Source organism: Erpetoichthys calabaricus, chromosome 16, assembly GCF_900747795.2.
Source record: "Erpetoichthys calabaricus chromosome 16, fErpCal1.3, whole genome shotgun sequence".
In the NCBI taxonomy this organism is placed as follows: Eukaryota; Metazoa; Chordata; class Cladistia; order Polypteriformes; family Polypteridae; genus Erpetoichthys; species Erpetoichthys calabaricus.
The window spans coordinates 77,108,925-77,133,521 of NC_041409.2; the positions used below are offsets into that span (position 1 = coordinate 77,108,925).

Consider the following 24,597-nt stretch of genomic DNA (forward strand, 5'->3'; position numbering starts at 1 on the left):
AACCTTGACTGAAATCTGTGCTGGAGGTGCCCGCTGTTGGCAACATCCTGTGCCTTTTCAGGTAAGTGAAGACCTCTTCACCCTCTCAGAAACAGCCATGACCTGCTCTGTGAGACCGTGACACAGGGTGGGCTCTGCTGAGCCTTCACTTGGGGCACATGGAGTAACTTCAGACTGCTGGGTAAGTATGCTTCTGTTTGTGTCTGTGAGCCCATCTGCTTTTGGTGAACATCCACACTTTATGAGTCTGGGCATTTGTCCGCTGTGCCAGTAGCAGCCACTATCTCCTGTGTATGAATCCATGACACCCAGTGTACTTCATGGGTCTTCTCCCAAGTAACCTGAGACACTCACTGTCTGCCCCACACAAGTCTCTCTTAGTCATTCTCTGCCTTCTGTGTTCTTTACAGGCCCCATAGTGCCCATGTGAAGCTCGGGAATTTTCTATATACTGCCTCATCAGGCTTGGGGTCTTCCTGGCTGCCTCACACCAGGAGTGCTATTAGATTTTTGACACCTGGTGGTCTCTATGACTCCCTGTGTATCAGACGGAGCCAGTTGAAATGGTTCGGGCATCTGTGCCTTCTGGACGCCTCTCTGCGGAGGTGTTTCAGGCATGTATGTCCAACCAGAAGGAGACCTTGGGGGCAGACCCAGGGCATACTGGAGAGAGACAATAACTCCCAGCTGGCCTAGGACTGCCTCATTATTCCTCCAGAGCAGTTGGGAGGAGGTGGTGGGCAAAAGAAACATCTGGGTGTCTTTGTTTAGACTGCCACCCTCTGACTCAAACCCAGATAGAAAATGGATGTATGAATAGATGCTCTTTATGAACCTCCATCAAGCCCATGACTCCCCAGTGCACATCGAAGTCAGAGTGTCCTCCTACTTGGATATACCCACTGTCTGCTCTCCATGTGTGTGTCACTTTCTAAATTTCCATCCTCCCCTTTCTTTAGATGACGCTGAGGTCCCCTGAAGTAGCTGGGAATGCCCTCTGTCTGCTGCTATTGCTCAGTATCTTCTTTCAGTGGACCCCACTTAATCCAATGACAGGACCATGCGATATTGGCATCTGTACTGCAAGTAACCAACTCCTTGTCATTTCATCACAGTGCCATGTTACATTTGCCAGTTCAGCCAGCCTGTTTGCCTTTGGGATGTGGGAGGTTAACTCACACAGACACAATAAACACGTGTATGCTGGGTGGGCTGAGATTTGAACCATTTAGGATACTGGAGCTGTGAAGCAGCAATGCTAACTGCAAAGCCACCACCCTGTCCATGAATCATCCAAAGCATGTGAACCTGAAACACCCCCTGGCAGGTGTGCACGAGCTGCAGGTCCTGCCACTCCTTATGGCGAGATGCCCGTTCTTCAGGCTCTAACAGTCCCCAGGAGGCCACAGTTCCATCTTTGCAGCTGCCGTATTAACACCTCAGCCTCTCTCGAACGCCCTGAACGTCTGTGGGGAGTGAAAGGTGCTGTTTGACTGTAAACACCTTTGTTATTATCAGTCACAGAATACACTTGGCCCCCTGAGATCTCTCAGTGTGGACCCGCTTGTGTGCCATGACTTGTGCTGCCACTTCCTACTGTGATTGTACACCCAACTCAACTGAACCGATCAGCGCCTAGGGTGGGGGACACCAGAAATCGGATGGCATGGCAAGTACTTCATGAGTGACTTTCCACCAGATACACGAGTGTGTCTCCTGTTTAAGTATTGTGTCCCCAGATGGCTCACTGAATGAACTCCATGAATGGTGTGACCCCTTGATGCCTCATTAAGTGCCCCAGATGCTCTGTTTTGAGTGATGTGCCCTGTGAGTGCCTCATCTGAGTGGTGCCTCTCTGGATCTCAAGTAATGCTACTGACACTTTGCTAGATGAACTGAGAGAAAAATGGGTGTCTTAATAGTGGTGGGCATGCAGAGGCCTTACTAGATGCACCACACATTGGATGTGTGTTTAGATGGGTGCTGTACTTGAACATACTTAACTAGATGCCCAGTATGAGTGGTCTGAACCACTAGTTATGTCTCTAAATGGCCCATACGTCTGACATACCAATACATGGCCATTGCAGGAGGGGCTCCCCATGATGCCTTGCTAGAGCTGGTTCTGCAAATGCTTTGGAAGTTGTCCATTATGAGTGGTCTGAATCACCAGATATGTCTAAATGCACCGGCTATCAGACATACCACTACACAGCCATTGCAGGAGAGGCGCCCTGCTGTGCCTTGCTACACCTGGTTCCACAGATGCTTTGGCAGGTGCCAGTCATGACTAATATAAGTCCTCCTCAGTGTCTCACTGAACACCCACTAACCGTCACCGGCCCCACCTTGCTAGATGCTACACACTCTTTAGGAGCGACGTGCCTCTGCCCCTGACACATTATCAGATGCCCCATTGAAGTGTGGTGCTCACAGATGCTTCACTAGATGCCCTGCATGGGTGTAGTACCCACTGGCATGTTGGCTAGATGTGTTGAACGCTCATTGTAAACTGGTACACTACATGCCTATTAGGAGTAGATGTGTCCACTTAGCAGAGCTGAGGCATATTTGTGTTTTTGGACCACTGAAGAATCACTGGCTGCTGGGATTTACTGAAACCTGGAAAAGAAAAGGGATGGCATTTCAAGGAGTGATAAATTCTTCTAAATGAAAGAATTGACCAAGGAGGCCCATCGGATGTGTGAATGGAACAGAAATGTAGTGCCAGTCAACCAGTTACTAGTCATTTCTTACACAATCCTTCTGTCTCGCCTGCCTGCTGCTTCCACACCGTGTCCAATGACAGACCACCTCGCATACCTAGATAATGTGATGTCCTGCTTCTAAGGCAGGGTGCAGTTGGGCAGAAGTCAGTCCTGCGCAACCAGTCGGCAGTGCCGTTTCACCCGGGCGTATGGCCCAATGGAGTCATCAAATACAAAATCCCATAAGACGTGGACCCAGGAGGTGTGCTGGGGTAGGTGGTCGTAGAATTCAGCGGCAATCTTCTTGACCTGCCAGAGTGAATAAGTCATCAGTCAGTAAATATCCCACAATAAAACATCTTCACCTGCTACCTCTTCATCTCTGCCGAGTCCAAGGGTCACTGGCCTGTCACTAGGTTGCCAAGGAAACGAGATAAGGCTCAAGGAAGCCCTGCCATTCCCTCTTTTGTACATTGCTGACCTACAACTGTGACAATATTTACTGCCTTATCCAATTTCCCATAAAAATATTAGATCACAATTCTCAAAACGTGTTTCAAAACCTGCTCTTTCTGTGTGGAGGGTCCCGGTTTGGGCATCAGTCTATAACACTTAAACTCACATTGGGCCAAATGAAAGGACACACAGACTTCATGCAGGAGTCGCCCTAACCAGGAGCTGAACTGTTAAAAGTGGAAAGCCCACCCTGACGGGATATGCAATACACCAATTTCTATTGGACTCAGTGGCTCATCACATTACGACAGTTCCCTCTCCAACACTTGCCCACCTTGGCGCCATCAGTTGTCTCATCTACTCACCTCTGGTAGCTTGCTGCCTGGGATGCTAGGGAAATCGTGGTGCTCCATGTGGTAGCCCACATTGAACGTGAGAAGGTTCAGCACCCCGTAGTACGAATAGGTCTCGTGGCCCTTCAAAAACATGTAATGCTCCGCGATGAAGTGGCCAGAAATAGGATGGAGTCCCATGCAGAGAATGGAACCCGCTACCAGGTAGACCACGGCCTTCAGACCACACAGGTAATATATGAGCAGGTCAGCGGCAAACTGCACAACGGCGTTCAGCATTTCTAGCCTGGTCACCGGCTTGGGGTTGACGTACAGCGGCCTCAGAGCGTAGAAGAGGGGCTGTAAAAACAGCCAAAGGAGCTTGCGGAGCGGGCTGCAGAAAAACCAGCCTTCTAAATCAGTAGCGATGTCCACATCCAGACCGTGGCCTCCTAGGTAGCGGTGATGGTCTATGTGGTACTTCTTGAAGGAGGCAGAGTAAGGCATGCCAATGGGCAGGTTGGCAAACATTGCAAACCAGCGGTTCCAGCGGGCATGCTTGTTGCCAAAGGCCACGTTGTGAGAGATGTCATGGATCGCCAGGGTCAGAGAGTGGTTGATGCAGCCACCGAAGGCGTAAGCCCAGAAGATCACCCATTTCCAGGAGAGCGTCCTCACCAAGTAGCAGGCCAGCAGCTGCGTGAGCACCATAGCAGAGACGATCCACTTTAGCTGGGGATCTGCTCCCATGAGCGCCTTGATCTGTGGGTACTTAGCTGAGGAGAGAAACAATGGGGGTCAGTGGCATCCTGAATGATGTGTCCCGGAGCAATGGAAACACCTGCCAGTCACAACCAGTACATCCCTGCCCATATCACAGGAGACTTCACTTGGGCTCATTATTGTCACGTGTACAGAGTACCATGAAATTCTTACTTGCGTGTATTCATCAACACAATTAGGGGTTAAAACTTCCTTACCTCAAAACTCGTGTCTTCCTTACGTGAAAAATCTTGTAAGCGTAATTGATTTGATGTATGGAGCTGGTGGACCAACACAGTGTCAAACATAACCTAAGGACAGGCCTAACCCTCACTGAGACCACCAGTCAATTCCACACGTTCTGTCACCTCCTTCCACCAGCTACAGGCTGGATGAGGGGCACCATGACCTGACTTTTGTGATAATCACATGACTGAGTTGGGTGGGGGATTTCGGGGGTCACCCTCTGTTATTCATCTGCCTGAAGCACTTAGTCCAGGGGTCTGCAAAGTCGGTCCTAGAGGGTAGTAGTGGCTGCAGGTTTCTGTTCCAACCCAGTTTCTTAAAGAGAAGTCAATAATTGATGTTGAAGCCCTCAATAGTCAAACTACACCTTTATGCTTCATTTTAGTGGTCTCGCTTGTTAAAGTTCCCCACCCTTAATATCTTATTCCAGTCTTAAATAGCTGCATTTTCCATTTTTAACTGCTCCTTATTACCAATAGGACCCAAACGACAAAGGAAGCAGCAGTTCTCCGTCCGACTTTTTTCCAGGTGCACCTGTGGGCATTCATTGTGAACTATCTGGGTTAATGGAATATTTGGAATGAAGCTGAAGAGAACTTGTGAAGAACTGAGAATTACTCTCTGAGAATGATATGACATGGCAGAATAAAAAAACCACAGGCAAGCCAGAAAATTACATTAAGATCTGTTTTTGGCAAGAACTGGTTCTTCATTAAGCAATCAGGGTGGAACAAAAACCTGCTGGACCGACTTTGCTGACCCTTGAGTTAGCCTACCATGCAGAAATAACCAGAGCACCCTCTCTTGACTGGGCACCCTTCTGATGCTCTCTCTTTCCAACAAACGACTCACCACAAACCCCATGGCAGGAACCAGTTGGGGTGATGAAAGCACATGTGAATGCCACTCTTTCATTTTCATGATGGTGGGGGTCAAAGAGGGCCACAACATATCCAAATACTACTGAACTTGAGGAAGGAGCCAATCCTTGATGAGAGGACTCCACACTATAGTGAACACACACACGCTCATCTACACTGGATAAACTTACATGATGGCACTTAAGAAAATGCTGGGATAATACCTGAAAATAGAAGCAAGATCCAAGAATGGAGAAGCAAGACTGTCGTTACCCGTGAGGGAAATGTACACAAGTGCAGATGTACAATCACTGAATGGAAAGAACAACATTACTTTTTAAGGTAGCCAGCAGTGAGACCACCTTACTCGCCCTTCAGTGGTCAGTAGGATGTTTGGGGGTGCAATTGGGCACCAGTAGAACAAGGATAAACATTTTGAACATTAACACAAAAATTCAAGCATGGCCCAGATGGCATAAATGTGTCATGTTCCAGCCTGGCTGTGTTCCCTTGCTAATATTTATTATCCTTTCCTGTGTTTTCTTTGTTTATTTCAATGTATTATTTTTCATGCCTTTATTATATTTATGTATTTTTGTAACCATTGCTGTATTTAATTATTGTTTACGGCCTGTGCATTACAGGTTCTCTTGTGCCCTTTGGGTTTTGTGTGTGGAACGCCCCAGGAGGCGGGGCCACCATGACATCACAGGAGAAGGACTGCCCACAGCCTGTATGTATATTGCGAGGCCTGGGAGGGAGCAGACCCTTCATTGGTTCACTGACTGTCATTTGGCAAGTGCTTTTCAGAGAGCACTTTGTTTGGCGGGTCTTCTGATGTATTTGCTACTGTCTGTGGTTCTTATCTCCGGATTTCGTATTGGGATTTGTTTGATCTTCTTCTTTCGGCTGCTCCGGTTAGGGTTTGCCACAGCGGATCATCTTTTTCATATCTTCCTGTCCTCGTCATCTTGCTCTGTCACACCCATCACCTGCATGTCCTCTCTCACCACATCCATAAACCATCTCTTAGGCCTTCCTCTTTTCCTTTTGCCTGGCAGCTCTATCTTTAACATCCTTCTCCCAACATACCCAGCATCTCTCCTCTGCACATGTCCAAACCAACGCAATCTCACCTCTCTGACTTTGTGTCCAAACTGTCCAGCCTTTTTAGGCCAACCTTTCTTTGTCTCACTTTTGCCTTGTTTTGCTATTTCTAATATTTATAATCTTCAGTTATAAACATGTCAATTTGAAATGTCTCTCAAGCCGAGGGTTTACAGTTCCTCTCAATTGTGGGTCGTTTTTATATTTCCTGAACATTTAAGGTATTTTTAAACTTTGGGAGCTTTTTTCTCCTTTCTGTTTCCTAGACAGACCAGTATAGTTAGGGTTCAGCCTGCCTAGGGTGAGGCCTAGTTTTGACAGGCTAGGGAAGGCCCTGGCCTGGTTATTGGGTCTTTTTTGAGTCCTCAGACCCTTTTGCTCTTTTTCTGTGCACTCATTCATAACAAGATGAAGACCCATCCTTACTGCATGCATCAGCCTCTGGTACTGTGGTACAATGTGCCATGGGGTCTGTGACAGATCAGCAAGGCGTGGGTTTTTAGTTGCTGCTGCTCAGATCTGCGAGTGTAGGTGTGTACAGGAGAGATGGACGGCCGTGGAGCACTTACTTGGGGAATGGGCTGATTAATTGTTGGAGAAGGTTTTAGCATTCCATGACTTCATTTTGTTTTTTAAGGGTGCTGCCATTTTCTGGTCACATGATTTGTTGCTACTGCTGTCCTACTAATGATGTCCCAGGAATGCGCAGCGCATGATGCCATTGTGAAGTGCATTCATAGATCATTCAAGATTTTTAATATGTCTCTTACCCCATGTAGTTTATAGTGGTGACTACTAGAGAACAAATTTTAATCTAAAGCTTTATGTAGAACAAAAGAAAAACATTTATGATATAATAGAAGTCAATGGTGACCAGTGTTGTACAATAGCAAACAATGTGGACAACATAATGGAAAAAAGAAACAACTTTCACATAAGCCGAGTTGCATGATCCACATGTCAATTGTCCAGTTGTATGCTCAAAACATACAAAACACAAAAAATTATTAATAGTTAGTCCCGAAAAAATCAATGCATAATGCAAAGAGGAAAGGCATTCCCATAATACTGTGCCTTTGAGGGGATCATCTGCCTCTCCACCCTCATTCATTGGTCAAAAGTCCTGTCTTCAATTTAAAAGCAGAGCATTATGGGAAATGCTGGTTTCCGGTTTATGTTGTCTACTGATTTTTTTTTCCCAAAAGTAACTACTAATAATATTTCAGCAAGAAATGCATGTATTTTGCAGGTTTTGTGAACATTCGACTGGATAAGGAATGTGTGGATTATGCGACACGAGTAAAGTGAGATTTCTTTGTTTTTTCCATGGACATTTTTCACATCGTCAGGTGTTGTACAGCCTTGGTCAATATTGGCTTCTATTTTATCAAACTTGCATCTCTCATTTTGCATAAAACATGAGATTAAACATTTTTATCAGCCATCACTGCAAACTACATGGGTTACGTAACATAAAAAAAATCGAATTTTTGGCTGTGATTTAGCCTTGTGATTTTTGATTAGCGTGTTGGACTTCACTTTGACTAGTCGGCAGTGACCTTGGCTCGATTCAGTGACTACGTCTCACCTCCTGATCCTTTTCATTGAAGTCATATGGTCTTCGCTTGAGTCAGTTAAGCTGGAAGGACGCACCCCAAGGCTGCCTGCCACTGACCACCAACTCGGGCCCAGGGCTGATGGACACATTGGTGGACTTGCTAGCCTCTCAAGCCCTCTCTCCAAATTCAGGATAGGTAATGCTGTGTCCCTGGACACTTGCAGCAGGTGGCACGCCATTCCTGATGGGAGCCTGGGGACCTGCCGGGCTCTTACTGATAATTAGAAGTGGGAAGTCATTAGGAGCAAAACATTTTTTTTTTTTCGAAAGTAATTCTTTATCTCCTTAGGGCAGTTAGTAGACTAACTAGGGTCATTAATTATTTTCCAAGAGGACAGACAGATTAGTTTTGAATGAATTGTTGGCTCAGCTGGGCCTTAGTGCTTTTCAGACTGGAATGACTTGCCCGGCTCTGAGCAGACGTCGAATTTGCAAACCGAATGTGGTCGGAGGAGGAAGGTTCCACTTAATGGCCAGGAGGAAATTCAATTGTAAAGCTGCACTGAGGGTTACCCAAGCTGAAGGTACACTGAGGTGTTTGAAGATTTGATGGTCTGTAATAAAACCCCACCACTATGCAGCCAGCTAATGGATTACATTATCCACTTCAGATCCACATGAAGAATTGCTCTACAAGCTTTTGGTTCTGTAATGTAAATTGCCATGCACACTTAACTATAAACGACACCATATAAAGACAGATTGGATGACTGATTATTGCAGACAAGACGCCACGTTGCCATGCCTATCGATTGCTGGAGAAGCCCATTTGTCAGGGTTAGAGCTAGTGAACGGCTCTCTTGTTTGTCTTTGTTTCACGCCAAGCAGGCATGATGAGGTTTCTGGATTGTTGGGAGGTGGTAGTGAACTCTGAGGGTGTCAGATGACACCCCAAGGACCTGAAGCTACAGGGCAGGGTGGGAGATTCCCGCTATAGCTCCATCTACTTTAACTTTGTTTTTCTGTAGGGTGAATCTCTCATACTTTTTTTGTTTCACAAAATTGGGATTTTGGAGCAGACGTTTGCCTTCCCCTAACTAGCCACTCGCAATATCAGGGCATTAGATTATATTGGATTTATACAACATCAACCTTTTTTGTCCCATAATAAAATATAACGGGCTCTACGTACAGATGATTTGAATCCTGAATAGAATAATTTAAGATACCTAACCCTGCTTATTCAAGGTGTCCTCACTTTTAGACCACAATTGAACTATGTGATAGATTTATGGGAGGCCATAGTGGACTCTGGCATAGCAGGTGATCTAAAGAAGGACTGCCATTGCCACATGTGTCTCATCATTTATGAATTTACTTGAAACTGCCGGGGTCTTCCGTGATGTTAGCTCTTTGTAACTTTAGAACATTAGAAAAGTTGTGATAAGAACAAGCCATTCAGTCCAACGAGCTTGTCCCTCCCAGTCATCAAGATTGTCCAAAATAACATTAAGTTGAAATCTGATGGTCCCTAAAGTCCTGCTCTCCATGACATTACTTGGTAACTTACTCCATGTGTCTGTGGTTCTTTGAATGAAGAAAAAATTTCTACAAAATCTCCCCTTAACAAGTTTCCAATGGTGTTCCCGTGTTCTTGTTGAGATATTTATTTTTGTACTAATTCCTTTCATAAGTTTAAACACATCAATCATGTCACCTCTCAGTCTCCATTTCCTTTAAACTGCAAAGGTTCAACTCCTTCAGTCTCTCCTCATAGTTCACACCTCGCTGTCCTATTCAACCTAGTCGCTCTGCTCTGGACTTTCTCTACGGCTGCTCTGTCCTTTTTGTAGTATGGAGACCAGATATGAAAACGGCACTCCAAGTGAGGCCTCATCATGTAACTTAAGCAGAACCTCCTTTGACTTGCACTCCACATATCAGGGCGCTATATAACCTAACATTCTATTTGCCTTCTTCATCATTTCTGTGCATTGTCTGGATGCTGGTAGTAATGAGTTCATTATAACTCCCAGGTTCTTCTCATAAGGTGTACATTAGATACTCAGACCTTCCATTGTGTATTCTAATCTAACATTATGTCCTACATATAATACTTTATTATTTACTTACATTAAACAAAATAAGGACTTATTACAATGTGCATCATACAGACCAATTTCACTTCTGAATAATGATGTTAAGATACTCTCCAAAGACCTAGCTAGAAGGATGGAGAAAGTGCTGCCTTTGGTAATATCACAAGACGAAACTGGATTTATTAAAGGCAGACACTTAGCTTCCAGTCTTTGACGCCTGTTTAATGTAATATATTCACCTGCAAAGTCAAACACCCCGGAGATGATATTATCATTGAATGCAGAAAAAGCATTTGATATGGTCAAATGGAACTACCTTTTCACTACATTGGAGAAATTTGGGTTTGGCCTGAACATTTGTGCATGGATCAAACTACTGTATACCAATCCAGAAGCTTAATTTTGTATTAACAACTTTAATTCAGACTACTTTAAACTACAGCGTGGTACCAGACAAGGATGCCGCTTGTCACCACTGCTTTTTGCAATTACCGTTGAGCCACTGGCAATTCACTTGTCGAAATACTTATGAGATAAAGGGGATTATCAGAGAAGCACTGGAACAAAAAGTTTCTGTATATGCAGACAATATGGTACTGTATATATCAGACCCACAAAATACTGTGCCTGTAGTCCTAACAGCACTAACAGAATTTCAAAAGATTTCTGGTCTCAGAATCACTTTGAATAAAAAAATGTGCTCTTTCCAGTGAATTCTCAAATTTCCCTTTTATCATCGCAGACCAATTTAAATACCGAAGGGTAAACATCAAAAGTAAACAAAGCTCTTTATATTTACTTACATTAAATGTCATCTGCCACAAATCGGCCCAACCCTGTATGCTGTCCAAGTCCCTCTGTAACAATCTGGGTGATTCTGCATTATCCACTCTTCCACTTGGTGTTGTAGTGTCTGAAAACTTAACCACCTTTCTGATTCAATTCTTGTGCAGATCGTTTATGTATATCATAAACAGCAGCAGCCCCAGCACCGACTCCTGCTAGACACCACTTTTACCATCACCTAATTCTGATCAGGTTCCTTGGCCCACAACTCAACTGTTTGCTGTGTTTAATCCAATTTTGTTCCCACCTATAGGCTGAGCCCTGAATTCCCACTTCTTTTAGTTTGATCACTAAGCTTTATGCAATACCTTATCAAAAGCCTTTTGAAAATCAAGATGAATAATATCACAAGCTTTTGTTGCTTCATCGTAGAATACCAGAATATTAGTGAAACATGACCTTCCTCGTCTCAACCCATGTTGACAGTTTGCTAAAAGATCTGTTCTAGACATACTGTATGCTGCGCCATCTTTTCCTTAATTCCTTCTATTAGTTTACTTGTTAAGCTTACTGGCCTATACTTACTGGAATCATTCCGATCACGCTTTATATACAATGGGATTATATTTGCTAGGTTCCAGTCTTTAGGAATTTTCCAGGTGTGCAGGGACACTCTAAAACTATGTGCCAAGAATTTATATATGTTCCTGAACCCCAGTGGGTTTTGTTAAAATGGCTTCTCTTTCAGCAGCACTGGGGTGCGGTTGCCACACTCCCCCTGAAGATCTTGAATAAATGGCAGGCTGCTTGCTGCTGCTAATTACCGGTGAATGTAAGGGCTCTGCCTGTGTGACCTGGGAGCTCAACATCTTTGTCCAGGAACCTTTGCATAAAGGCGTGAGTCACACAAAAACAGGACTTCTTTCAAATTAGCTGCTATTCATGCAGGTGAAATATTAGAAGAGCTGGCAACAGGAGCTAATGAAAATGTGCATATTAAAAGAGACCACAAAGGCAAGCAAGATGAATAAATGAAAAAGCCGCAGTAAGACAAAACAATGGGTGCCGCTTGGGCAGAATGGAAACAGTCCTCATGCAGGGTGTGTGACTCATACGTCTGGGGTCTCGAACCCACATGGTCGAGTTCACCAAAGGTGGGCTTGACACTTGGTTGGAGCCAGAGGCACGGGCAGCTGGCAAAACAGCAAAGAACAGATTCAAATTAGTCAGGGTGACATAATACACTGAATAAAGGGGACGACTTTCTATAAATTAAAATAAGTATGATGTCCGCACTGGCGCGTTACATTGGAGGGTATGTGGCATGGAGGAAAAGCATTAAAACGTCCCAAATACGTTCATTTTCAGCCAAGAAAGATGTCGGGTATTGATCTGTGCCTTCTGCGCTTCTGACGCATGTTTGTGACAAGAAAAAGGATTTGGAAATGCAGTAATCATTTTATCACATTTTCCTGGTAATATTTTTTTTTGTGCTAAGGGTTTTCTATTCGCTTGTTTGAGTTCTCACATAAATGCAGAAGTAAATCCAAAAAAAAAAAAACAAGTGGCCAAAAAAGTTTACTGTGATTTGGTCTTTCAAGAGGAAACCACACCCCAATGGGGTCAAAGGTTGCTGCACTGGAAGACTGTGGGCTGAGTGATAGCGCACAGCTTGGTCTTCTTTTAACTCTTAATTACTCACGCCATTTCTCATCTCATACGTACTCATGCGATGTACTTTATGCACCAGTGTAAAAAATGGCTATTTATATGCACACTGTGAGATTGGAATATAAAATATTGCACTAATTTTAAATTGTACATGTTTTTAATTATCATGTTGTACCATATTATGGAACAGTAAAACACAGTCTCAGACTATCTGAAAATAAACCTGATCCACTTTTGCTGTGCTCATTCGTCACCGGTCACACTTTCATATACTACAGGATTTGCACGCCTATCACATTTGACTTCAGTCGTTGAATGTTCTTTACAGACAAAGTCATTGCAAGAAGAACATCTCTATGTTGTTGTACATACATTAAGTACCCGCACGGTGTACCCAATGCACCATATACAACTTGTAACTGTCCCTCCACTCATCAAACCGGCTGGGGGCACACTGAAGGGAAACCATACTTGTAGTGAATCAGGCTGGGGAGAGATGGTGGATGCTGTTGGTCGGTTCAAGTAAAAGGACGTTGGATAAAAATATCTGAGATTAGTGTACAAAATACACCAGAGCGAGTAGTTAAGAGTTAAAATGGCCAATAATATTGGTGTTTTTTGTTCAAAAATGGCACGTATAAACTATATTGCATTGTGTATGTAATCATAAAACAAGGATTGATACCCGACAACTGTCTTAGCTTGAAAAATGGAGGTTGTTTGGTAAGTTTTAGCATTTGCCCCTGAGCCCCATAGCCTCCATTGTAAAGTACCGGTGCAGATAAGGTTCTTTTTTAATTTATACAAAGTGCTTATGTTTAGAGCACAGTTTTGTATGGCAGATGGATGTATATACCATGTTTATGAGGAAATAACTAACTTGGAAAATAGCAAACTTATCCCTTAACCCAGGGGTGGGTAATGTCGGTCCTGGGGGGCTGCAGTGGCTGCAGGTTTTTGTTCCAACCCAGTTTCTTAATGAGAAGTCAATTATTGCTGATGAAGCACATATTGCTTAAGTGACATTTTGATGCTTCATTTTAGTGGTCTCGCTTGTTAAGGTTCCCCACCCTTGATTGCTTATTTCAACCTTAAACTGCTGCATTCAGTGTTTTAATAGCTCCTTATTAGCAGTAAGATGTAAAAGACAAAGCAGCCAGCAGTTCTCCATCTAACTTGTTTCCATTTACATCTGTGTGTGTTCATCATGCACGGTTTGATTTAATAAGAAACTTAATAGAAAAATGTGACAGACTGAAAAATATACGTTTTAGGCTTCAAATCATTTGGATGATATCCTTGGAAAAGGAAAAAAATCTACGATATAAGAACCTTACATTGTAGACTAACAAGCCATAAAATTAAATACGGTCTGAGACTGGCAAGGATTGGTTTCTAATTAAGCAGTTGGGTTGGAATGAAAACCTGCAGCCACTGTGGCCCTCCAGGACTGACATTGCCCACCCCTGCCTTAACCTAATGATCAAGATGTTGGACTGCAAAACACTGAGCTGTACCACCACAAAGACTGGAGATACCATCGTGAGCAAGTGAGGATCTGGAGATCATGAGAACATGAGATGAGATTTGTGACAAACGAAATGATCTTTTAGGCAGCACCAAAACTAAACCTAGGAATCAAAGTCAGAGAGAAGGAATCAAACGTCTGATCTTTCAACAGAATCAAAATGAGTCAAAAAAAAAAAACGAAGAGCAAGGATTTGTTAACCGGAGGATATTCAAATAGAAAGTCTTTGGAACGGAGATTTGAGAATTTATCTATAAAACGTGAGTAAAACATGGCTGTGTGTGGCTGTGGGCCGACGTTTGATCTGATGACTGCAGGGTCACAACCTTTGTGAATACACCCAACAAAAGGGAGCATCATGGGATCGACAAAATGGTGACACCCAAAAAAAGACAAAAAGGTGTTGTGGAAAGCTATAAAAAAAATTAAAAAATTGTTGAATTTTGTTTAGGCAGAGTGGTGGCTCTGAGGCTAGAGATCTGTGTTGGCAATCAGAAGGTCGCCAGAAATGACTCTACTCCATTGGACCCTTGAGCAAGGCCCTTACCCTGGAATTGCTCCATCCTGGATATGACGTTAATCTACATCCAGCCCTGCAGGCAGGTCCTCCAACTCATAGGGAAAACTTGGGAGTTGGTGGCAGGATTGGCACTCCAGCCACCGCAGAACACCTCCCACTGATCCATTGTGGTGCTGTGGTGTCAGCGGTCGCACGGCTGCACTCGGATCTTAATCCAGGTGGTTTGCCGTGTGGTGGCTGCAGCAGCGCACTGTGATCAGCGCATGCTCCCAACCTCCTCCTCCTCTTGTTTAGCTGCATTAAACACAAAAGCTAACCTCAGATTTGAAGTCTCTGCATGTTTAAACCCTATAATTGATACGTGATTAGCCAGGAACCAGAATCTGCATGTGCAGCAGTGAGGAAGAAGATCAACACCTCCAAGTCTCAGGTCAAGGTCCTAAATCAGGAATGGGTGGAGTGTCCTGTCCAGGTTGTGGATGAACTGCTGCCTCAAGTGGAGGAGTTTATGTATCTCAGGGTCTTGTTCACAACTAAGGGAAAAGGGGAAAGAGAGGTTGACTGGCAGAGCAGAACAGCGTCAGCTGCCATGCAGACGTTGTACAGGTCAGTCGTGACAGAGATAGAGTTGAGGTGAAAGGCAAAGCTCTCGATTTACCAGTCGATCTGCATACCTCTCCTCATCTGTGGCCATGACCTTTGGGAAGTGACCAACGGAACTAGATGACAGATACATGTGGCAGAAATGAGCTTCCTTGGCAGGGTGTCTGGGCTCACCCTTAGAGACAGAGTGAGGAGTAGAGACATTCAGGAGAAGCTCAAAGTAGGCTCTGCAGTGGAAGTGAGTCAGGAGGCCTCCTGGAAATCTCACTGGGGAGATGTTTTGGTGAGGAGACCATAGGAGCAGACCCAGGAAAGGCTGGTGAGATTAGACCTCTAGGCTGTCCTGGGAACGTCTTAGTAACCCCAGGGAGGAGTTGGAGGAGGTGGAGGACTGGGCAGCTCTGCAAAGAGTGCTGCCCCCATGACCCGAAATGGAAGAAGTGGTAGAAAATGGATGTATGGAATTTGCATCATACATTTTTTTAAAAATCATAGAGCTCATAACTTGAGCTAGGCTGCCACTAAAGCCAACTGCACTTTATATGGAAATAAATGTGCTGTGCATGTGAAGCATTAAATAAAGTTAATTTTAAGCAGTGAGACCTAATATGGGGAATATTTTGTACAAAATTAAATACACAAAAGTGAAATGCGATTATAAATAAATAAAAACACAGATATATGTGAGCATAACTAATTAAATGTGTCATGGTGTGTTTTTGTTGCTTATTTATCATGTATTTATTCGGATCTTCTTGTATTTATTTCAGTGAAACCTCACACAGCATTAAATATGCAAACTGTCATTTGCACCCGTCAAGAGTCGAGTGGGTGGGCTCTGGCGAGTGCTGTGTTTTGATTGGTGTCACGTCGCTAGTGAGGACGCTCACAGTCCACCAATGCTGATGAGCTGCAGGATTCACAGGGCAAGCACAGCAGCTGCTCAGAGTTGTGACTGTGAGGGTCCAAGATGGACACGAGTGCAAGAGAACTACGGCAGGAGCAGCAACTTTAATTCAAGAAAATCTGAATTCATCATCATCATCTCAGGAATGGGGTCTGCCTATAAATATAGCACTTGATGGTTATATCCTCCCCTTCCCATGGCTGGGATCCAAAGTCATATTTTGATTTTTTGCCCAATTAGGAGTTGTTAAGGTATATTAATGTTACTCTTGCTTATTGTCTGCTTTGTTTTCTGTGCCTGTGCTATGTTTCATGTGTTTTGTGGGAGGTCCCCCCAAGGGGCAGGGCCACCTGCCAGTCACGGCCAGGAGCTGCCCTCTGCCCTGTACATCCGGAGGGTCTTGGCAGCTCATTTCAAATGCAAAAGGGATTTGGCGAGTGTTACTTGTGATTTTACTGGGCTTTTGATTCATTGGATTTTCGACTTTACCATTGACTTGTGTATTGAGACGTGTTCACCTTGGACTGTCCCTGCTGGCAACTCCTTTTTACCTTGTGTGCTCCATGGAGCTTCAGGTACTTTCCAGAGTATTTTTGTGATAACAAATCTTTTATTTTATAAAGATTCTAAATGGCCCCATTTGTGTCTAGCCAGGTTTTTTGACAGGATTTCCCCCTCTAGTGGCCATTTTTGGAACTCTTGTACTTTGGGAATCTCGGTCACAACACTGATGGCCAAAGACTTCAATGGAGTGTAGCTGCAGACCTCCAGAGCTCCACTCCTGAGGAGAAGTCAGTCAAATTGCACACGTCCTATGACGTTGTGTGTTCTTTTCTTTATATGTCAGTGATGTTAAGCAACACACCGGGTCATTTGTATCTTTCTCAGCACACCTGTCTTGAAGGCATATCTCACGCTTCATTCTCCTATAACATCCTTACACTGCGTTTAAGATTGGAGTTATGGTAACTGCCTTTATCTCACTATTGGCATGTAGACTTATCTTGCCCAACTGGAAGAATCCTATCCCACCATGTTTAATTCAGTGAGTAACTTGATGTTATATACTATTTGAAACTGGATCCTCTTAGAGGATCTGCTCAAATCTTTTTAAAAACTCGGCATGATCTAATCAAAAACATTTTAGAATAAGCATTTATATTGGGGAAAAGGATTCCCTCCCCTCTGTTCTACTCTTAAAGTTTTACTCTTGGCTGTTGGCCTTCCTCTTGTTCTCATGGGTTGGGTTGAATTGAATTTTTAGTTTTGTCAAGTTTGACTTGTTTGTATGGAATGTTACTTGCAGTCATTAAATTCAATAAAACAAAAAGATTATTGTTGTGGGAGGGCTATCTGCCTCATGAATAATGACGACTATCGAGTGTGCGTGTCACGTAGTATGACTGTCCGTCATGTAGCGTTACTGTCCGGTAGTGCTGTGGATTTCTCAGACTTTCCGCTGTGTGAATCAGGTGACATATATGTGCAATCCCATTGGATATTCAGTGCAGCTCCTCAGTTGTAAATATCTACACATACTCTATTGACGATTCACCAATTAAAACACAGCACTCCTTGGAGCCCACCCTCTCATCTTTGACAGGTGAAGAGGACAGTATTCATTTCAAGGCATATTAAATGTTGCATGCAGCGTCACTGACATAAACAAATGAAGAAATAATGAAATACAAAAAGACGTAAGCATCAAAAAACATTTTTGACGCATTTAATTGTTATAATTGTTTTCATTTATTTACTGTCACGTGATAATACATTTATTTATTTGCCTATTTAGTTTTATATTCTTCCGTAACCTAGCAGTCAGGATGCTGGACTAGAAATCACGTTAGTCAGTCAGTAAAGCCCACCTGCATCCCCTCTGTATATGGAAACAATTGTGCCGCAGTTGTTCAATTGCCTTGAGGTGGGGTTCACTAAATAAAACTGCTCCATAAAACCAAGTTAATTTCAAGGGTGACCAGGCAGCCAAGGCTTTGGGCTGTGTAAGTGACTACAGCGTGCCAGTTTTTGCAAAAGGAAAGAATTGTAAATGTACTTGAAAGGCTCTGTGGGGATGAGTTCACTAAATAAAGGTGTCATGTAAAATAAAGTTAATTTTAGGCAGTTTGACCTAGAAACTAAGCCACCGAACCATAAACTACTGAGTTAGTTAGCAATTAATACAAGAATCTGCTCCTAGGTGAGACAAACTGAAGCAGACTTACAGAGCATCCTGCATTCACTACAGAAAAGGCGCTATATAAAAAAAGGATGTTTAACAGCAGAGTATATCACAGTAACATACGGCTTCTGTGATGGCATTTTAGGGGTTCTGTGGTTTGTGGTGGATCCACTGCTTGACCAAGACCCAGTCCATTCAGGAAAGGGGACTTTGCACATCAGATTGGTTCTTTGGGTTGTGAAAATGTTCCTAATATGTGGACAAAACAAATCTTTACTGTATAGCAGGTGACCTATCAGAATGCTAACAGATCAAGAAACCTTGAACACAGTCTTGTGTCGTTGTCTTTTTAAGATCATGAATCCATTGGTATTTCACATCTACGCATGACTACTTATTGATCCTGTTACAGGTCTAAATAAATGAAGGCTCGTTCTGAAACTTTCATGTATGTAGATGGTTCTTCAGGGAACCAAAAATTGATCCTCTATGGCACCACTCTAAAGAACCACCATGGCACCTTTGTTTGAGTGGAGGGCGTTTAATACAAGAATAATGTTGACCCTTCAAGGACCAAGTGCTTACCAAATACCCACTAAATTTACTTAGCCGGTACCGATGTAAACGGCTCAGTGGGGAGCTTTCCTTTTTTGATTAATGTCTTTGCAGCCAGCCGTTCGTATCAGCTGATCATTTCCCAACAATTCATCACATCCATTTTCCTACCCGCTTTTCCAGTTGTGGTTCGCTTGGACCGAAGAAGGCTGAAGGCAGGAACAAACTCGGACGGGGCGCCGGCCGCGCGCACGCACGCACGTACACGTTTACTCACTCTGTCCGCGCGCTTTAGTGTTATGCTACGAGAATAAATTCAGTGACACACGCAGAGAACATGAAAACTCCACCCTGTGGATGGTCGGATGAGCGCAAACTGATGCGCCACATATAAAGATTTAGTCTAAAATTCCAGCTAAGAAAATAATTCAGCAATAATTGTACATCTTTCGGAGTGTTACGTGAGATACCGATTCTTTCTATCCATTTTAACCCGCTGCCTGTTCCCGGATGGCTTTACCTTACCTGTCTAGTGTCATTTTATTTAGTTTTGGCGAGAAATCTCGTCAAGTGTTATTTCAGTTTAACCTTTATAGTCTTGATGCTCTGCTACTGTTGCTCCTCCACCTTTCAATACAAATTGTGAGATTTGCTTAACCTTAAATGCAGCCAAGAGAAGCGCCTTGAATCAGTCCGCAAACGCCAAGATGTTAACGTTAAGAAACAGCGGAGGGCGAATCAAGTGAAATGCTTCGTCAGCGCTGAAGGGGAAACAAACGCTTTTCTTGAATAAATAAATAAATACATACATATGTCTTCACACACAGCTGCAAGACAAATGCATATTTCACCCTAGAAATGATCAATCACTTTTGATTTCTTAAAGCCCTTTTTCACGGCGATCAGCAGTACACATTTTTGCACGCAATGACGAGGAAAAATAAAAAATAACCCAAAATCTCTAATAAGAAAAAACGGCAACTTCCAAAAGTCGACCAACTGCTCAGCTGGATAACAATATGGCATCGATTTGTAGGCCACTGCGTCCTCCATCTTTTAAAAATAGTATGCGGATCTTTAAAGTGCAATTTTTTTTTTAAAGTCCTACTATCTCAGAGCTCCAAAGTCCTGGGTTCGCTTTGCCCTCGTGGAGTCTCGCATGTTCTCCTGGTGTGCACGTGTATTTTATACCGGCGCTCTCATTGCCCGTTTTTCTATGTCACGTGAAGTTTCGGTTGATTTGCAAATTAAATAATCAATAGCCATCTTCGTCGTCCGTTTCCTTTACCTTGCGACACCCAGGTGTAACACCAGCGATACTCATTACGAAGGACGTGGCACGAGACGGTGCAGGACTCGACGCCACGCCACTCCCACGCGACCAGCTGGGCACTTGACTGCGTGTCTGTGGGGTCTTCTACGTAATGGCAAAAATGAATCGAGCCTGTGATTAGCATTTACTAATAACCAGTTGGAAGTTGTGTGTGTGCGCATCTTCTTAGAATTGAATTGTTTCGACTCTCTGTATTTGTTTACTGCATGGCGATTGAGAGGGAGAGAAGCTTCGGAAAACATTTTAGTGCGTCAGCGTTTCTAATTCGAACGAATCACTCAGGGTGCCATATACGTATTGTCTGTTAATATGAACACTTTCGAAGGCCAGGAAGGTGACCGAATATCCATTTCTTGCAGAACCTTTTCTGCACTGACTTTTTAACCTATCGTGTCTGTGTTTGTATAAGGGACGGATAACTCGACATGGGTGTGCACTTTGAGAAAATATTAATTAGCTTCAAACTCGATTTCAATTAGCGCCATTACCGTTTCATAAATACAACGCACCAACTAATTAAAACAATCCACTTATTTGCATTATTGTTTAGGGAAGGTTTTTTTTTTTTTTTTACATCGAGGATCGAAAAACAAACCGATTGTTGCAGTGCTGTTCTGTAAGGTGGCATTCACAGCGATAACAATCGCAGTTCACAAAACCCAACAAGGCAAAAACGTACGTTTTTGTAAATACGTCTGCATATGATAAACATGTCTGAAAAGCAACCTTGTTAGGAAATCCTCTCTATATTAGACTGTAAAAATGGCGTAAGGCAGTAAAACTTAACTTTTATTGAACTTGTTCGACTGAGTGTGTGAATTAGGCGCTTAGGTGACTTGAGTTTCTCCAGAATATTTTCTTTTGTGAAGGATGCATGGTACGTGGCAACCACATCAACCGATATAGCGATACTTTATGTAGCGCCTTTAACAGAACACATCGCTATAAAACGTTTCACTCAAGACTGCAGTTCAAAACGAAAACACCACAAATTAGGCTTATTTGCATGCTCCCTTTCCCGTAACACGAGTAGAAGAGACGCCCCTGGGGTGTTAATATAAACGCAATGGGTGTCTTTTTGCTGGCGCGAGCCTCTTTTCACACTGCAGCTTTCGAGAAATTGACGACTGGAATGGCACAACAGATGACAATGTCATCTCACCGTACGTGCAAACTCGTCCCATGATGGCTCCTAACTGGTGTCCAGATCCTTTGGTATTTGCTCCCGCCACTCGTCACGACCTAAAACGGTTTTCGAAAATGGATAGTCGGGAGCAGAAATGGCTCGCAAGTCTCCACGTCTTCATAGACATGACGCTGGATTGCTGCAGGGCGACCACGGAGATTGTGTAGGGCTCACCCAGTGGAGTCTCGGAATGATTAATAATTTTGCCCCCAAATCTGTCGTTTTCTTCCAGTAGCACCGCTGGAGCGCTCCCTCCACGGAGCTAACGAATCAGCCTTCAGCATCTGGATGTTAAATCTCAAGATAGCAAAGGCAGCAAACCGCTCGCTCGGCAAGGAGGAATCTAAAACTGTTCAGTGGGTCTTCGAAAATTCGCCAGAAATTCGAGGTACAACTCGTCCAAAGTGAAGCTTTACGTTTTTAAACCATGTTAATAAGTAACGAGCTACGACTTTCTGAATGGCTAAGATTGAGGGTTCTAGCCACATGCAGCATTACGGCTGGTGCCCTTATACGTGAACAGGTTGAAGTCCAGTCGTATTAAAGTTACCCCTCCCACAAAAAACAGAACCAGCTGCCGCCTTACCTATGATTTCTTTCCTCCTGGAAGTGTGCGGCTGGTCAGTATAAACCCACTCAAAATCATTTCTCGCAGACTTGCGACCCATTTTAAAATCCTTGATGATGACTGCCCTCGCTCAAACGTCTTCTTTCACCAGCTCCGAACTACACCCAGTGTCCGTCAGATGTGTAGCTGATTTGGTTCGGCAGCTCCCCAAGGTGCGAGTTCTTCGTGTCGGTCTGTCAAACGTAAAGCGAATCATCTAAGCTTAGGCGCACTTGTTGGTGGTGGTTGTTGTGTTTTTTTTTTTCGTAATGGACCGTGCGCTTCACGGCACATTACTCCTTTACCCGACGAGTGACCAGCTCCTTTGCGTTCTCCGTGACAATGACACAGTGGAGCACTCGGCTCACCTGCACAGGTGTGGCGGGCCCCTCCCACGAGCAGCTCCGCCCTCCCGCGCTGGGGCCTCATATCTATTACTTAAGTACATCGTAATGACACCGCGCCTACCGCTGAGGCTCCGTTGCTCTGCAGGAAACTGTTTATGAAAACCTATTCCACCTGTTGCCATCGGCAGGTGCACTATCGGCCGGGTGGGCAACGACCACCACACTCCCCGAACGCTTCCATATACAAACTTTTACAAGGTAGTAATCGAGGAAAAAGTGACCAGACTTATAAAAGAAAGGCAAATCAAGTAATGACACTAAAGCCGTGGGTTCTCCGTTCCTTTTAACTTTCCAGTCTTCCTGACTTCCCTCTTTTTGTTCAATGGCCAGACAAAACTAGGACATGTCCCACATCCCAGAAAAAAAAAATATCACCCAAAACAGGACTTCTTAGGAGTATTTACACAGAAATATTAATATATATATACACACACTATAACGGGTACACTAAGTCTTACTATTAAATCCAGTTATCTAAAATACATTTCTTACATTATCACTAACTACACGTTTACCCAACAAAAAGTCTGAATTAGCATAAGCCACCCTCATTCAGTGTGTTCATGAGAAATGTAATTCAAGAGGAAGCACATAACAAACAAGAACGGTTGTGTCAGATATCTGAAGTATTAAATTGAGTGCTTCAGTGTCAATGTTCGACTTCAGAACAGATAGTCCACCTAAAGCCAAGCATGTTTGTGCCTGGCAAGCACTTACATGGGAGGTCATCTAAGAAAAGCTTGGGTTGCTGCTGGAAGAAGTGTGGCGAGGTGGGCCATCAGTGGGTGCCGACCCTGTGGTCTGCGTGTGGATCCCAAAGCCCCAGTGATGTGGGCTCCTGTGAACCAACAAGAATTACTGACACCAACTGGCCAGTCATCCAGGTAACTGACACTTTGTAACGGCCGACCCCTTACCCAGTCGGCAGCTACACCTCCAAGACCTGTGGCCTGGATAATTTACTGAGTTTGAATCTAACTATCAGGCCGTACCTCTAACAAATTAAACTTTTCCCCACAATCGACGGTGTAAATATAAGCACAACAGAAAAGCAGGTATGTAAAATTAAACTGATTAATTGTATTAAATGAAATAAGACAAATGCAAAATAGAAAATTATATAGATCTCCCTCCACCACAGCAACAACGAGACACCACCATATATAAATACAACAAATCCTCCCTTGCCCCTGTAACATATAACAAACAACGAATAACAACAATGAATGATATACGGAATGAATGATCGTGAATTTGAGTCCGGTTATAAAAACTGTCCTGAATACGGATGACTGAACTAGAGATAAGGGATTTGTTTGATATTCCCGGCAATTGGAGCAACCTCACCATGATTCCTCAGCGCGTGGTGGATGACGATCCGACCCTGGGGTCTCTGCAGATGAGGGATGGAAGACAGTCCGGTGGAATGAAAAACAAACTATTGTAAAAGCGCGATGTGAAAAAACAGCAGGTAAGTTGATCCGTGGTGGGGGTGGGGGGGGGGGGGGGGGAGACGGGGGGAGGGGTGTGTGCGCGTGTCTGTCTGTCTGTCTGTCTCTATTCCCTCCTGATTGCTTAAATAGTCCTGTGACGGATGTAATTAATTGATAGTGTACAGGTGTTTTCCAAGTTTGGGGCAGCGGTCTCCTTCCATTATCGGGACGGCATTCACTGACACACACACAAACAGCAAATGGGACGATGGAAACAAGACGCGCGTAGTACTAACATTTGACAACACTATAACTATGTAGCCCCGCTACAACTTTATCCTGAAGTCCATTTCTATTGTGACATAATGCTGGACAGGTAGCAAGATGGCTGAGTGTTTAGCGCTGCTGCCTCACAGCTTCAATGACTCGAGTTTGAGTCTCATCCTTATTACTATGTGAACTCTGCATATACACCCTTGAGTTCTACATGGATCCTGGTTTCCTTGTACATTTTAGACATGTACGTGATAGATCAGGGGGCTCCTTGAAGTGGAAAAGTTTCACTAAGCAAGTCTCTCAGCACACTTGGATGTTAATTCCGGGAGGGCTCAATGCTTTCCATTTGTTTTAACTTCAGTAACTATTTTTATGGCCCTTTCTCTTGTATTCATTATATATGAAGAGGCACTTATCCTTTGGTGTGTGTGTGTGGATACCAATTCCCCCATGGCAGTGACAGGGACACTATACT

The 24,597-nt window shown here is 43.8% G+C and overlaps 1 protein-coding gene across 1 annotated transcript; it reads right to left on the reverse strand.

Annotated features, from left to right (window-relative positions):
- Positions 1-2,570: 2,570 nt before the first annotated feature.
- degs2 (delta(4)-desaturase, sphingolipid 2) lies at positions 2,571-22,682 on the reverse strand. Its single transcript, XM_028822396.2, has 3 exons — positions 21,986-22,682; positions 3,530-4,272; positions 2,571-3,017 (listed from the first exon to the last, which is right to left on the reverse strand). Exons 1-3 carry the CDS (start codon positions 22,065-22,067, stop codon positions 2,874-2,876), a joined length of 969 nt encoding a protein of 322 aa, XP_028678229.1. The 5' UTR covers positions 22,068-22,682; the 3' UTR covers positions 2,571-2,873.
- Between the last annotated feature and the right edge of the window lie 1,915 nt (positions 22,683-24,597).

Bases quoted from the DNA above. Each gene is read 5' to 3' on its own strand.
- degs2 (XM_028822396.2), bottom strand. From the start codon at position 22,067: ATGGGTCGCAAGTCTGCGAGAAATGATTTTGAGTGGGTTTATACTGAC. The intron at 4,273-21,985 runs GTAAGGCGGCAG...TTCTCTCCTCAG, and splicing joins CAGGAGGAAAGAAATCATAG to CTAAGTACCCACAGATCAAG. The intron at 3,018-3,529 runs GTGAGTAGATGA...TCACTCTGGCAG, and splicing joins CAGGCAGCAAGCTACCAGAG to GTCAAGAAGATTGCCGCTGA.